This window comes from Acipenser ruthenus, chromosome 25 (genome assembly GCF_902713425.1).
Source record: "Acipenser ruthenus chromosome 25, fAciRut3.2 maternal haplotype, whole genome shotgun sequence".
Lineage (NCBI taxonomy): Eukaryota > Metazoa > Chordata > Actinopteri > Acipenseriformes > Acipenseridae > Acipenser > Acipenser ruthenus.
Genome location: NC_081213.1, coordinates 20,644,923 through 20,659,980, shown reverse-complemented (window position 1 = coordinate 20,659,980; position 15,058 = coordinate 20,644,923). Strand labels below are relative to the sequence as shown.

Sequence of the window (15,058 nt, the reverse complement as noted above, 5' to 3'; positions counted from 1 at the left end):
TCAAAAGGTCCACTTGGTGTTATTCATTGAGCTATGAAACCGAAAGACAAAACGTACAGCAAGATCAGAAGTGTGGTTTAGGAGAGCACGTGGCTTACTCCCATTGTGTTTATTATTAAATAACACACATTCTTATTTAGTCTTGCTATTTGTTCTGTTTCATCTTTTTGAATAGTTTCCTATGTGACACCAACTGGACAGATTTCAGATAGAGATACTGGATACTTTTATGACATAAACGCTGCCTCGGTTGATTAAAAGAGTCGGTTTTGATTTCTTTTCTTACTCGTGTTTGCATTAATTGAGTATGCTGCACTGTATAAATTCTGCCAGTGCATTTGAATAGTGGTATTATTGAGCTGTCTTCCCATTATGATTTTACCATTGACGGTAGTTTATTCCTGCCACACTCTTTGTTCAGTGCCACTTGCTCCTACTGTGGGTTCTCTCTTTACCCACAAGATTGTCTCTGAGTTTGGTCAACATTCCACAGTGTAAAAAGCTGTCAAAACTAGATGCCCTACGTCTGTACTGTAAATCGCAGTGTTGGTCCACAGGGACCACTAAGAGCTCAGGTACTTAGTTTCAACCAAATGTGCATTATCACCAGATACTGTACACATAAACGAATTACCATTGACTACTTAAAGTGTAGCACTATAAGAAAGCAGAGACACTTTTCTGTTAATGCCTTCGTGATTTTACTTCACTTTCTCGGTTTCAATTAGTCCAAAAGACAAATGTTTATACAAGCCTTTTTTTTTTATCCCAGACATGGAAAAAATATCCCAGTTTGATTTTGGAAATAAATCAGCGAGGACATTCAGATGTTAACAAAGGACTGTTTCCCCGTTGTAGGTGATGAAAACCTACCACATGTACCACACTGAGAGTATGAGTGCCGAGAGCAAGCTGAAGGAGGCGGAGAAGCAGGAGGAGAAGCAGTTCAGCAAGTCAGGAGAGCTGAATGTCAACCTGCTTCGGCACGAGGATCGACCACAGAGACGCAGCTCGGTCAAGAAGATTGAGAAGATGAAAGAGAAGGTGCTGTATATATATATATATATATATATATATATATATATATATATATATATATATATATATATATATATGTACACACACACACACAGTATAGGCACAGAATCCTTTGAATTAAGTCATTTGTGAAATGTCTCAGTCCTTGGTTGGCTGAAACATTTTTTAATTGGTATCTTTAAGCTAAGTGGTACCTTGACACATCCTGCATTACAACACAGCTTTGAACCCGTGACGGCTGTCATGCTTTCTCCATGTCCCTGCGGTTTGTTATGTAATTAATAACAAGTTGCTTGAGGCGTCTCCTGGTGTGAAAACCCCTGTCTTGCTGTGATCATTAGGTAATACAAGAGTCCTGTTCAATAAAGTTTAGTGTCTGGCACTGTCTGCAAAATAAACGTGACACGCTGCTGACACAAAGCATTTATTATTATTATGCATTTCTTTCTTAGCAGACGCCCTTATCCAGTTCTTACAAAATATCACATTACAGAGAAGAGCAGTTTAATTAAGTTTGAGAGCGAGATCGACTAAGCAGTTAAACTTACAGTAACAATATTTGCTTATAAGAGTAAATTCCATTAAGAGCAAGTGAATACGAATGATTTCAATTAAGAGTAATTACGAAAAAAGTGAATTCCTTTTCCTTTAGGAGTAACATCAAGTACAAGATACAGAAAATATAATTATAGTTGAGAGCAGTAGTAAAACACAGCAAAGTTTGAAGCAGTTAAGTGCAAGTACTGATAAGACTAATGAAACCATTTAAATATAGGCTATTTAATGGTTATTTAAATTGCCATCCTCTCACTCTTAGTGTTATCTTTTTGTTTTTTAAGCAGCTAGCTAATTTCAGTACACTCCCAGGTGTATAAAGTGTGGCTAATTAGTTTAACTTGCCATATTGCGTTATACGTATTGCTACTTTTATATTTAGTTTATTAATAATAATAATAATAATAATAATAATAATAATAATAATAATAATAATAATAATAAATTCTATAGATCGCCGTTAAAAATTAATTTACATTTTGGCTCTATTTATTGACATTGTTGATGTGGTTTAACCTGTTGGATTCGGATGCTTGCAAGTGCAACCTCTCGATGCTCTGTCTGGGCTAAATCCGGCAGAGCTGAACAGCTACAAAATCACCATATATTACACATAATTGTAGATTCATATTGTAAATAAACTAAATGAAAACGCATGGCATACTGAGGAATATGCACGTATATCAGTGTTAATCACTTTATAAAAATAATGTTCTTGATTACCCTAGAACCTTTTTTATTTAGTTTTCACTGCAGGTGCCATGAACTAAGTTATATAGGAAACGGTTGTTTCATGCTGGTTTTGGAAGCAGTCTGGTCAAGTGATAGTACATTATACATTGCAGGTGCTCAGGCCATGTGGCAGGATGCTGTGAACACAACTAGGGTATTTCTAGGGTTAGTTGGAATGAAGCATCCATTGCAATATAAATGCCCAAGGTCAAGGAGTCAGCCTGCTTTAAATTATAATGAACTAGACATTTGCGACCCAGGTGGTTGAAAAACTGATACTATGTATCTTGTTGTGCAAGTGTTTTTTGATAGGAATGCAAAATAACAAGCCTGCAATGCTTTTACATGCTGCTGCCGTTACTCCATTGCAGAGACAAGCCAAGTATTCTGAAAACAAGCTGAAGTGCACCAAGGCTAGAAACGACTACCTGTTGAACCTGGCAGCAACCAATTCTGTTGTGGCAAAATATTACATCCATGATGTCTCTGATATGATTGAGGTAAGTATTATCATTATTGCTGAGCACGATGATCCCTGACTTATCCCTGGTGCCTATACATGTCACCCTTTACATTTTTCCATACCCGTTTGTGATGAAATTTAGTATTAACATTTTTTAGCATACATTATTGAGAGTATTGGCTTCTGGGGGTGTTTGGAGCAGGTGTATCTGTCCATCTGTATGTCATACGTTATTCTACACAATTCTGTGCATACTGTTGATATATGTTGATATCCTGCAAACGATTTCTAAAATGAATCAGTTAACATTCTTGCACGTTTCCTAACTTTTCTACTGTCTACTACAGATGAAATTGTTTGTGCTCTTGGAAAGATGGCAGTTTTTATATGGTTTACCCCCTTTCAAGGTGTCATTAGATGCATTTGATTATAATGGGATTTTTACTTGGCACATAATGCCACCTGGTGGAATATGTTGCTAATCTTAAAGGAACATGCATTTGAATTGCTGAACATCCTTAAAAGATAATAAAATGTAGGCATAAGCTAAAGAAAAGGTGTTGCATAAGAAAACAATCTGGCATTGGGCTGAGTGGCTAATCGACTCACTTCACGGCTAATATTTTGTGTGTGAATATTTCTGACAGAACAACAAAGGTTTTCTTTTAAACCCTACAGTTGCTTTTTAGCTGGCTTCTGGCAGTTTAAATTATGTTAATCCCCCTAAAGCTGCTGATCGTTGCATTTCCTGACTTATTTATCTTAAAAGTTTAGGATTACATTAATTAGTGTGAAATTAATATAATAATGCCTCTGATGAGGCAGCAATATTAACTACCCTGAGATGAATTACCCTGCAATCTTTTGGGCTGTTCTTCTGCATCCCTTCAAGATAAAATAGCAAGTATACAATCGAAGGTCATTTTTATCATGCTGAACAAGTAATACATTGAAATAGAAATAAAAAATAATAATATGCTGATATACTGTGTGTGTGTATATATATATATATATATATATATATATATATATATATATATATATATATATATATAAACAATTGGATGTAATTTGTGGGAACTTGCAATTTTGACATTTACCTTTGGGGTCCCTCGTCATAATTGTGCACAACTAGTCACATTTTAAACTGTTACTGATGGTTCAATTTGGGTTGGTCCATTTCCCAGTTGTTATGATAGTGGAAACGCATATTTTATAGAAACTGTATCTCCTCTTCCTCACTTACTTGATCAATTTTTAGCTTGAGGCTACAGATGTCTTTTTGTCTCATTTCCTTGTTAAGTGAAATCTATAGGGAACACAGTCAAGCATGGAACTCGAGTGCCACACTGCTGTCTGTTATTGTTAATTATACGTCTTATCTGCCAGGGATAACAGAAGAGCAGCAGAGTGCTGTGTGAAACAATGGTGCTTCCCATCGAGGAGCATGAGCACTATAAACATGTAGAGGTGGAGAGGAAATGAAATCTAAAGAATGATACAGATGGCTCGCTCTGTTGTAATTGAAGGTCAGATTTCATGGAGCCTAACTGGAGATCCCAAAGGTGCCTGTTGCTCTCGTGCTGTATTCACATTTAGTATTTTCCACAGCTGCTAGGAGGATAGCAGGTCAAACGCCACACCCCTGTTTCTCCGTCTTGCGCAGAATCTCTCTGCTGGTGAGAGCTGCTGGCTGATCAGTTTCTGTGGTTACTGCTCTATCGCTAATGGCAGGGTTAGCAGAAATCTGCAAGAAATGTGGGTGTGACCGTGAGGAGGAAATCTTGGGAATTAAAACCAGTAGCTGCAGTGAAGAAAAGGACATATTGTATAGTAGTCACATATGAGCACACTTATCAAATTAGTTTTTTTTTTATTAGTTTTAAAAAATATACTTTAGAAGATTGAATATAAATCAGTGGCAATTAACTCTTGCATCAAGTGTTTTAAAAGCAACTTGGAAGAATATTTTCCATCTGGGATGATGTCATTTTGACTGCCATACTGGCATACCAAAGCTGTAGACAGTTTCTGCACACCCCTATTAGTTTATATGGTTGGACTCAAAGCCCCAGTTTTCTACATTATATCTGTCAGCACTGGACTGCAATATTATGCACATACAGAGGTGCATGTGTGTTTGTATGCCAGTGGCTTTATTATGTAGCTTCAAATGGTAATGTGTTGGTAAATAGCCTATGTAGGTAGAGCATGAAAGAAATACTATATGCCTGTCCTTGTTAACTAGATGTACACAATAAAATACACTTCAGTTGTCAAGTTCCATCAGAGGGCAAATGTGTGTCACCGTGTTTGAAAAGAGTGGGAGTGCTTTCCTTCACACAAAACAAAAAAAGGATAAAAAACTGAAGCTTTGCTTTACGAAATGTTAATATAATGAGCATTTTAAAGGGGTCCCCAGTGGCTCTACTGTACTTCTGAAAGAGCTGCTGTGTGGCACTCATGCAAATAGGGATCAAATCCTGATCTTGGCTGAAAAAGAAATAATTAAAAAGCATTTGTATTTTGATGTGGTGATACGAGTGGTTGTGTTCTAGCATATATTAAGTTGCGAGAGTCATCATGTACCATTTAAAATAAGCTTGACAGACGTTAACATGATATGAATAAAATGTTGTTTTATTATGGTATTAGAACCCAATACAGAACTCCACATGAGTGTGAGATGACCTTAGAGTTTTAAAATATGATTCACTAACAATTGTCTCCAAATTATTTAATGTGACAGATAAAGCTAGAGCCGTACTACGCATCACTGCTTCTTAGGTTAAAATGTTCATCACGCACTACCGCTTTACTGTGGGACTGCTGCTTATGTCAAACGCTGTAACTCTCTTGAATCTCCCTAAAAAATCTTATCGCCAATATTTACTGACCGGAAACCCTAAAAAAAACCTGAATGTAACAGTTTGTCAGTGATTGACTTCTGAAGATTATATTTTCAAAATGTTTGTCCTTTTAGTATTAATGAAGATTTTATGGTTCACATGTATTGATTCAATCATGTTATGTAACATACAGTAATCCGTCTCGTATCCACCCATCACATATCTGCCCTAACCGTTAATCCATCACGATCAATCTCTTCAGCAACGTTAGTTTATTATTGAACAGAGAAGATTAGTTCAAATATTGTAGATCCTAACAAAGTTTTTGTACACTTTGTATAAATCCTGTTTGCCTGTGGGGTGTATCAATGGCATGTGGCTTCATAAGCTTGCATTGAACTAAATTGCGTGTAATAAATGAATGATCCAACATGGCTCTACCACTTTATCAGGGATGTCTGGTGAGTAAAGTGCAGGCCTTCCTTCTGCACAGATAACAACCAGCTGATACAGGTTCCACCTGGGTCCACTGGTGGCAGTAGGCCAGGTCCTAGAGCAAGTTGAAAGCATTCTTCTAACTCATCTATTAAGGTTTTTTTTTTTTTTTTTTTAGTATTGATATTGAGTAGGCGTGCTATCTGGGCAATCCTAGCACCTTCCCATTGTTCCAATTATTATGTACTCCATATTTTTCATTTTGTTAAGCCTGATTTTACAACACTTAATCTAATGTCTGTTTTGTATAAATATGCTTAGAGTTGACTCCATTCCAGTACGTGTGTAAATGGGGAATACCAGTACAGTATCTCTAGTAGTTAACCGGCAGTGTTCTGTCTAGTTCCTTTGTATTTTTCCATTAAAGTTTGTGCTGTCAGCTTGTGACATACACAGCTGTTGTTTGACGGCAATTAGTCAGGGCCTAGCATTATTTCATATACTATCTCGCGTTTTACAGTGAAGGTAATTTGTAGAAGGATTTATTACTGCCAGTGTCAAGTAATTTGAAATCAGGGGTGACAAAGTAATAAAAAGAACCTGTAAATGATGATAATGAAATCCAATTTAATACCACGGGTGGCTTCTGGTGTGTTGCTTTTATGTTATGAGTAATAAATACATGAGAGACCCAGGTACAGTGTGATGGGAAATATAAATATAAGGCACAGAGAGCATTTATTTATGAATCAAATTGATTATGTATTGATGGGTTGTTTTCCCAGTGTTGTGATATGGGTTATCACGCAAGTCTCGCCAGGACCTTCAGGACATACCTCTCTGCTGAGTACAACCTGGAGACCTCGAGGCACGAGGGCTTGGACATCATTGAGAATGCAGTGGACAACCTGGACGCACGCAGCGACAAACACAAAATAATGGACATGCACAACCAGGTCTTCTGTCCGCCAGTGAGATTTGAGTATCAACCCCACATGGGAGATGAGGTACCGTACTTTAAACTGTGTTTTAATTATTGCCGACAATAACAGAACAGTTTGTGCTCCAGAATAGCAACACATAATATGCCAAGAGTTTTGTAGTCAAGATGCAGTCATTCTTTGGTAGTGTTACTGGTCAGAGTCATCAAACAATGTGCTGTATTTTAATTAACTGTAAGGGTACATTTTACAGTTTGCAAAATGTGTTATTTTTTGGCTACACCACACAGTGTGACATTTGTGTAACTTTCTACTATGACAACTAATTTGAAATAAGTATTGCTTGTAACAGAAATACAATGCATACTGTTTCTGGTCCTAACCAGACATTCATTTTGGGCCCAGGTTATACTTTAGTCAAATCAATTAGGTAATACTGTATAGTCAAAGCAGGGGTCTTTTATATTGAGGGTAGTTATTGTTTGTGTTAGCTGTAGTTTTATTATTTTTTAACAATTATTTTTCATTAATTTCTGATTTTCTCCCAATATTGGAATGCCCAATTATTATTCAACCTGGCTCACCGCTGCAACCCCTGAACTAACTCAGGAGAGACAAGGATGAACACATGCGTCCTCTGAAACGAGTGCCGTCAGCCATCCACATTTTTTCGCTCTGCAAGCCCGTCGTGCAGCCATCTCAGAACTTACAGCGTCGGAGGACCACTCAGTTCTGAATTGCATACAGGCAGGCATGCAGGCGCCTGGCCAGCCACAGGGGTCGCTGGTGTGCGGTGAGCCAAGGAATCCCCAGCTGACCTAACCCCTCCCAGCTCGGGCAGCGCTTGGCCAATTCCCCCTGGGAACTCCCATCCATGGTCGGCAGTGGCATATCTTGGATTCGGACCGCCGATCTCTAAGCTATAGGGTGCATCCTACACTCCAGGCCGCGTGCCTTTACGAGATGCGCCACTCGGGAGCCCCTCTGTCAACTGTAGTTCATCATTATTTATGCTGTGCTTTGATTTGTTTACAGGTGTGCCAGGTGAGCGCCCAGCAACCAGTTCAGACTGAACTCCTCATGCGCTATCACCAGCTTCAGTCCAGACTGGCAAGCCTTAAAATAGAGAATGAAGAGGTAATCTTTTGAACACCTAGGGAAAAGAATGAACAGAACAAAACACTCCCTATTAGTTTCATTGTTGTATTGTTGTTACTCTTAGGTTTTTAGCTTTGATGTTTGTTGTTATTATGTGGAGTACTGGATGTCCACTGTGTTGATTGACTACATCTCAAATCTACAGTTTCATTTCTCACCTTTATTGTATCTGATAACTGACAAAGAAGTGTTGATTTGCACTGCTTCAGCGATATGTGTTTTTGTTACACTGTACACTGCGCAGAAATGTCCCGGAGGCATTTTACACATAACCATTATAGCTGTCAGACAGCTTTCATTTTCACCTTTCTTAGTCTGACTAAGAGTTGACCCCAGGTCAGTGTGCATTAATGCAGGGAATGATCATAACATCTCCTTTAGGAAAGAGCAGTCCAGCTAGATGTACTATTATTTAAAGGTCACATTTTGTTTTGCAAGCCAGTTAAGTTACAGCAAATATAACTCTCACCTGTGTCAATTTCTGGTGTACAAAAATATCAATTTCTTTTAAAGACATTTGATGCCCATTCAGTGCTTTTTGTCTTAAGATTGAAGAATTATTATTATTATTATTATTTTTAAAGAGATTTATATAAAAAAAAATGGAAAGGTTGTTTTTCTTGGATGTACACAATCTCATTGCACATCTTATTGTAATAAAATTAGGTTTTGTTTCATATCAACACATCTGCTAAAAAAGACTTGAAACCGCACTGAAATTGCTTAATGTTTCGTCATGTGTACGCTGTATCTGTCTCTATTGCAGTTTTAAAATATCGCACAGCGGTGGAGAACATGAACCAAATCTTTAGTTTGAAATGAGTTGTTGGTGTCCCACAAATCTACCTTATTTTAGGGATGTCGGAAAGTCTCCAGACAATTCATAGACTTGTTGTAGGGACCACACAATTTGGTGTTTTGAGTCTACAAGTACACCCTTTTCTTTCACAGAAATATCACTTTTTATTGCGTGAAATCGGCCTCAAATATTGAAATGTATTATAAAAAAAGATTTGTCTTTGATGGTAAAGGATTCCCATTCCCTCCCTTTTAGAGACACTGAAAAAACCTTTAGAAGGGATCCTCTAGATGCATAAAAAGAAGCTTTCTAAACTGCATTTGACATTTTAGAAAAAAACATCATGCAGCCCATTCCAAAAAGGCTTTTACAAAATAGTGTTCTGCTTCACTTCCCAGGTTCGAAAGACCCTGGATGCTACAATGCAGACCTTGCAAGACATGTTAACTGTTGAAGATTTCGATGTGTCGGATGCGTTCCAGCACAGCCGCTCCACTGAATCCATCAAGTCTGCTACTTCTGAGACCTACATGAGTAAAATCAACATTGCGAAAAGGAGGTCCAACCAGCAGGAAACTGAGGTCTTCTATTTTACAGTAAGTTGTGATTTTCCTGTCAGAGCTCAGAGATTTGTGAGGGCGGGTGGTGTCTTACCATACTCACCCTTCCTCCCACAGAGGATCAAACGAAAGAATAAAAGGGGCAACATTTTTAGACATGTTATGGGAGTTTTATGGTATTGTGGCAATGTGCCCCGCCCCTGTGTGCATGTGTGTGTTATGTATTGTATGTTGCGTGTGTTAATGTTGGTGTATAGAGATTGGTACACGGAATATAAACGGGTCTGTGTTTCACGTGTGATTTAAATTGTATATTTGTATTTAGGCACGGGATTGCACATCATTGCACGTGCATTTAAAGTATAGTATGTGAGCAAGGGGTTGCACAGAATTAATTCACGTGCTGGGATTCAAGTGAATAATTAATTAGTAATTGAATCCCAGCACAACAGTATATATAGATGCACATTTCTTTCACTCGGGGTTGGGTGTTCGAGAATGGAGAACGGGAGAGAGAGAGAGAGAGGAGTTAAAATAAGTAAAAGTAAATATAAGTGTTGTACTCACCGTGTTTGTTTGTCTCCGTGCACCGTTTGTTAAGTGTTAGTTCGTTTTGTTTGTCTATTTATTTTGGCGTAAGTGCCGTGTCCTGTTTTGTGTTTGTGTTTGTTTGTTCAACCTTTTTTATTTTCTGTTCTGTTTATTAAATGCTGTGCGAAACCATTCGCTCAGCTCCACCAAACCACACCACTCTGTCGTTTTATTTCCTGCTTCTGGTCTGACGCCACCCACTCCGGCCGTCTTTGTGACAGGTATATACCATATAAAGGCTGTAGGAGGAGGGCTTGGAGAACCAAATATGGGTCTGATCCTCCAAAAGTCCATGCTGAAAATGGACCCCTATTCACTCGCTCACTATGCAAAAAGTACAGAGAATGTACTTTAATCACTAGTTCTTCTGGGAATCGAATATGATGAGAACATTTTGTTGCTCTTTAAAACCAGTTCAAACCATTCACTTCCCTTTACAGAAATTCAAGGAGTACCTAAATGGCAGTAATCTCATCACAAAACTCCAGGCCAAACATGACCTACTTAAGCAAACCCTTGGAGAAGGTAAGACATGTGATTTATGTAATTTATTCACCGGGTTGAAGTTTGCCAGTCTACCAGGGCAATGGCAGCCTGTCGCTACCTAATTATACTCCTGAAATCAAAAGATTTAAAAAATATATATATCTTCAGGGCAGGCTCCTAGCTTCTTAATGAGCAGAATCCAATTGAATAGAGGGCTGCATGGCAAATTGCCAGTGTTGCAGCATTTGTTTTGTATATAGAACAAAGGAGGTATCAATGGCAACAGGGTTGCTAAGATAATGAAAAAAGGTCATGGGAAATAACTCTTTAAATTATTATACAGTAAATACTGTGTAGGCTTTTAGATCAGGCCTTTATTCTGTTTGAAAAGATCCCAAAGCAAGCACCACAGCATTAGGTCACTTGCACTGATACTGGGTGCACAACTGTCCCCTCAGTTCTAACTCTGGCACCTCACAATGCTGACTACGCCCAATGAATCACAGAGAGTCGCCAAGCAGGCCACTAAGCAGCTGTTCTTATTGCAGGTATTAATCTAATGGGTAATAGGGGAGCCCCAGTCCAGCTGCGCCCAAAACACAGATGCAGAAGTCTTGCTAAACAAGACACAAGCCCATATGGTCAATTAATGTCCCATTGTATCAGCACCAAAAAAAAATATTTTCAATGTGCAGAGTTCAATACAGGAATGAATGCCTCAGATGTTGATGTTTTATTTATTTATTTATTTATTTTTTTAATGTAGGCGATTCAGTGTTGTAAGTGTGCGACCATATCGTATGGTGCTGTTTTCAATGGCTTGATTCTTAATTTTAAATTGCTGGCTAGAATTTCCTGTCAAACCGTTCAGACCGGTGACAGATTTTGTGTATTCTCATTTTGTTATGTTATGTTCACTATCCTACAATTATCTGGTTAGGAAATATGGCTTCAGAAAAGCTTGAGCTGATTTTAGGTGCTGAAATAGGCTAGCTTGCAGGACCATTTAGAGTTACTTCCCAGCAGTGGCAAAGCTCCCCCTGAGACTTAAGCACCCAATATAAATGGCACCGAGAAATCAGTGTAGCTGCCTGCTGTGTGCTCGAAATTGTTTTCTGAAAAATGACAAAATGTTTTATAACTGCAACGCTAAGAAAAGCTTTTCTAGCTGACATTAAAGGACATTACTGGTACAAGTTTTGGCAGGTCCCTCGATAATCCTTCTTTGTTTTCATTATTATTTTACATGAAATCACATTAAGGAGCAGGGGATGGAAATAGTTTGCATGCACAGTAATAATGCAAATCACACTGAATGGGTTTTTTCTAAGAGATGATATTTTTCCATGTCTACCTTTTATTGTTATTCTGTAATAGCACATTTAGATCTCATGTATCTGGACATGATTCCCAGGTTGTGTCTACTAGCACTTACTGTATATTAACCCTTGATGCAAATATTTAAAAGAAATTAAACAACCAATTAAAACTGTCATGATACATTACATTATTCCTGAGAATGAGCTCTTTTAATGTTAAAATATATATATAACAAAACACCTAGGACACAACTGGTATCTCAACAGTGGAAATGTAAGTTGAATTGTAATTATAGGAGACTACATCAAACAAGACTATGTTACATCAAACTAGCTCAATGATTGCATTACTAGCCCAATGATTACATATAAAGTATGGTGCTGCAATCCTGAAATCATTTTTTATAAAACGCTGTAACAGAAACGGATTATGTTAAATGAAGCAAACCATCCTGTGAAGCTTTGAGTATATAATGTTCTTGAATATTAAACTTTTCTAGGTGATGTGTGACAGGAGAATTGCACAGAGAAGTTAATCACAAAAATATCTGGCAGAACTATGCAAGCACGCGGAGACCAGCACCGTACATGATAAATGACACACAAGCATCACGTTTCATTGCAATTCTGAGCAGTTTTCCTTTACAATCCCTTACTATTCTTTTACATATCATGCCAATTTAAATATTAATTTGCCAAAACGCTAAATAAATTTCAACTTGATTTGCAAAGTTGCCTTGCCGTTAATTCAGTATCCTGATAGAAATTCAGTCAGGGAGCACAGATAAGTCTAGTCCTAGATTAATTCCCAGTACTTTTTTTGGCTAAGATGAATGTTTTGAATTGAATAACCCCTTCTGCCTTGAGTGTGTTGGGGGAATTGTCCGCCTCATTCATATCAACAGGTCTCATAGAGGGAGATCAGTGAGTTAGAAGAGACACAGCTGGATGTCATCAGAATATTTATCTCCCCCATCATCCTAGACTTTTTGCCTTAACACAAGACATGCCCAATTCTTAATGCTTTCAATCTCAGGTTTCTAAGGGAACCACAGAATGTCACGTGTAACAAATGCTGCTGCTGCATCTCCAATGGTGTTCAATAGGAATAGCTCACAGTGTCTGATTAAATGGGCCAAGACACTTCACTGGTGGGAATTGGCAGATGAAATATAAGATTGAACCATTCTATTGTTATTGACTTTATTTAAAAAATAAAAATAAAAACTGCAGGCGGAGGTGGGTAGCTATACAGTGGAAAATGCTACAATTAATTGTGTTTAAAAAAAAAAAATAGACTCCAGCAGTACAGGTAAACCTAAATAAACCAGTTTACCATAGGAATTGAACACTCATTACTACCCTTAACCTGGTTCTGGGGTTTACTTGCTAATAAGCTGGTAGCTTAGTACAGGCCGCAGATATTTGGCCACCAAGGACAAGAAATAAATCCAATTGGAATCAGATATTTAGAAAAGCACTATCCCACCTTCCAACCCAAACTACAGACTTTTTAAGTTTAAGTCAAGGTTTTGAAAAATGGTTCAGGAACATCTATCGCTGCAAATAAATAAAAGGAAAAATATATAATTATTCATTCTTTTTTATGTATTTATTATAGGGGAAAGGGCTGAGTGTGGAACTACAAGGTAAGAATGATATTATATTAGGCTGGATGATGCTTGCCTGCCTTTTCACTTTTAAACCCCAATACAGTTGACAATGAAACGGTGCTACAAATAATTAGCCTGATGTTAAAAAAGATTGCTGTTATTTTCTGCAACAATATGTTCCAGCTGACTTGCTCCGGCATGCCCGCGAGTGCTGTGTCAGCTCAGTTTAGTGCAATTTCACAGTGTTAGTGATTGTGTTTGAAACCGGAGTTTAGATAGCATTGTGTCACAACTCTTAGAGACATTATCTAAAACATACCCAATTATAAGATTTCATACCTAAGCAAAACTAAAAGAAACTAATAAAGTAGACACATATTTAAGCATGTTTTTCAAAACACAAAGAAACGTTTTTCTTTTTTATGCTGTGTTAGCATTAAATAGATCCACACACTTTTCATAGTTGTTGTTATTTGGGACATTTTTGAAAGGTAGTAATGCTGTATTTACAATATTATTACAATGTTTCTTTTTAGTTTACCCTAACATTGAGATGTGTCTTCTTTCACAACTGTAAACATCCCTTTGAACCTTGATCTTCAAAATATTATCCTAATTACTGTGCCATATTGGTTTTCTTTCTTGTCCTGTAAGGAACACATGTCATTCCTTTTTTTCTAAAAAAAAAAATCACATTTTAGTAATTTAAGTAACAAAAAAAAAAGATATGTCCTTGTGATATTCTGTTGAATAAATTATCCTAATGTGACTCACTCGCTCCCACACACACACAGATATATATATATATATATATATATATATATATATATATATATATATATATATATATATATATATTCTCAGTGGCCCATATTCAGTAAGAATCAGTTAGCTGAAAAATGCACTTATCAGTGGGCTAATGCTTAATGAAAAAGCCTTGTGTCCCTAAGCAGTGCTTTGTGGGAGGGCAAGACTAACACAGCTGCAGGCTTCCTTACTATTAATGTGACACAGCGGGCAGTGCTTCATGAAGGAAGTGTTTGCCAACCATCTCCTAGTGACGGGGCGACACACACACACACACACACAGCATGCTCTCCTCTCACCTGCCTAACAAGAGCACCAGATGTGTGACTACAATTGGCAGCCAGTTCCTCTGGGTTTAATTACAGCCTAAGTAGAGTGACCAAAACATCCCTTCTACCTGGAACCTGGTCAAAGACCTATGCAAAATGAATTCTAATGTCTCATCCTAGTTCCTACAATGGTCATTGTAGTTTAAGACTGCCTCTGTTTATCGCTGATTCAAATACATTTAAAGCACATATTGTGACCATGTAGTAACAGCTCATTGAATGCTGTTTATTGCCAATGTTTGGCATGTTAAATAGTTAATTTATTTGTTCTCTTTTTTGGTAGTTGCCTTTTGAATGTCCTTGTGCTCATATCCATTGTAATGTAAATTGTTTTGTTGTATGTTTTTTTGGTGTTAGTTTTTTACAGACTGCATTTAAATTGT

General features: G+C 37.5%; 1 protein-coding gene across 3 annotated transcripts in view; it reads left to right on the top strand.

Annotated features, from left to right (window-relative positions):
* Window positions 1–15,058, top strand: part of LOC117414048 (SLIT-ROBO Rho GTPase-activating protein 3) — an 85,393-nt gene that overhangs the window by 51,301 nt on the left and 19,034 nt on the right. For all 3 annotated transcript variants that reach the window (XM_058999595.1, XM_058999594.1, XM_058999596.1), the window contains exons 5-11: window positions 859–1,044; window positions 2,697–2,825; window positions 6,858–7,079; window positions 8,049–8,150; window positions 9,369–9,566; window positions 10,562–10,646; window positions 13,548–13,575. In XM_058999595.1, the coding sequence (XP_058855578.1) occupies window positions 859–1,044; window positions 2,697–2,825; window positions 6,858–7,079; window positions 8,049–8,150; window positions 9,369–9,566; window positions 10,562–10,646; window positions 13,548–13,575 (950 nt within the window). The remainder of the gene's footprint in view (window positions 1–858; window positions 1,045–2,696; window positions 2,826–6,857; window positions 7,080–8,048; window positions 8,151–9,368; window positions 9,567–10,561; window positions 10,647–13,547; window positions 13,576–15,058) is intronic.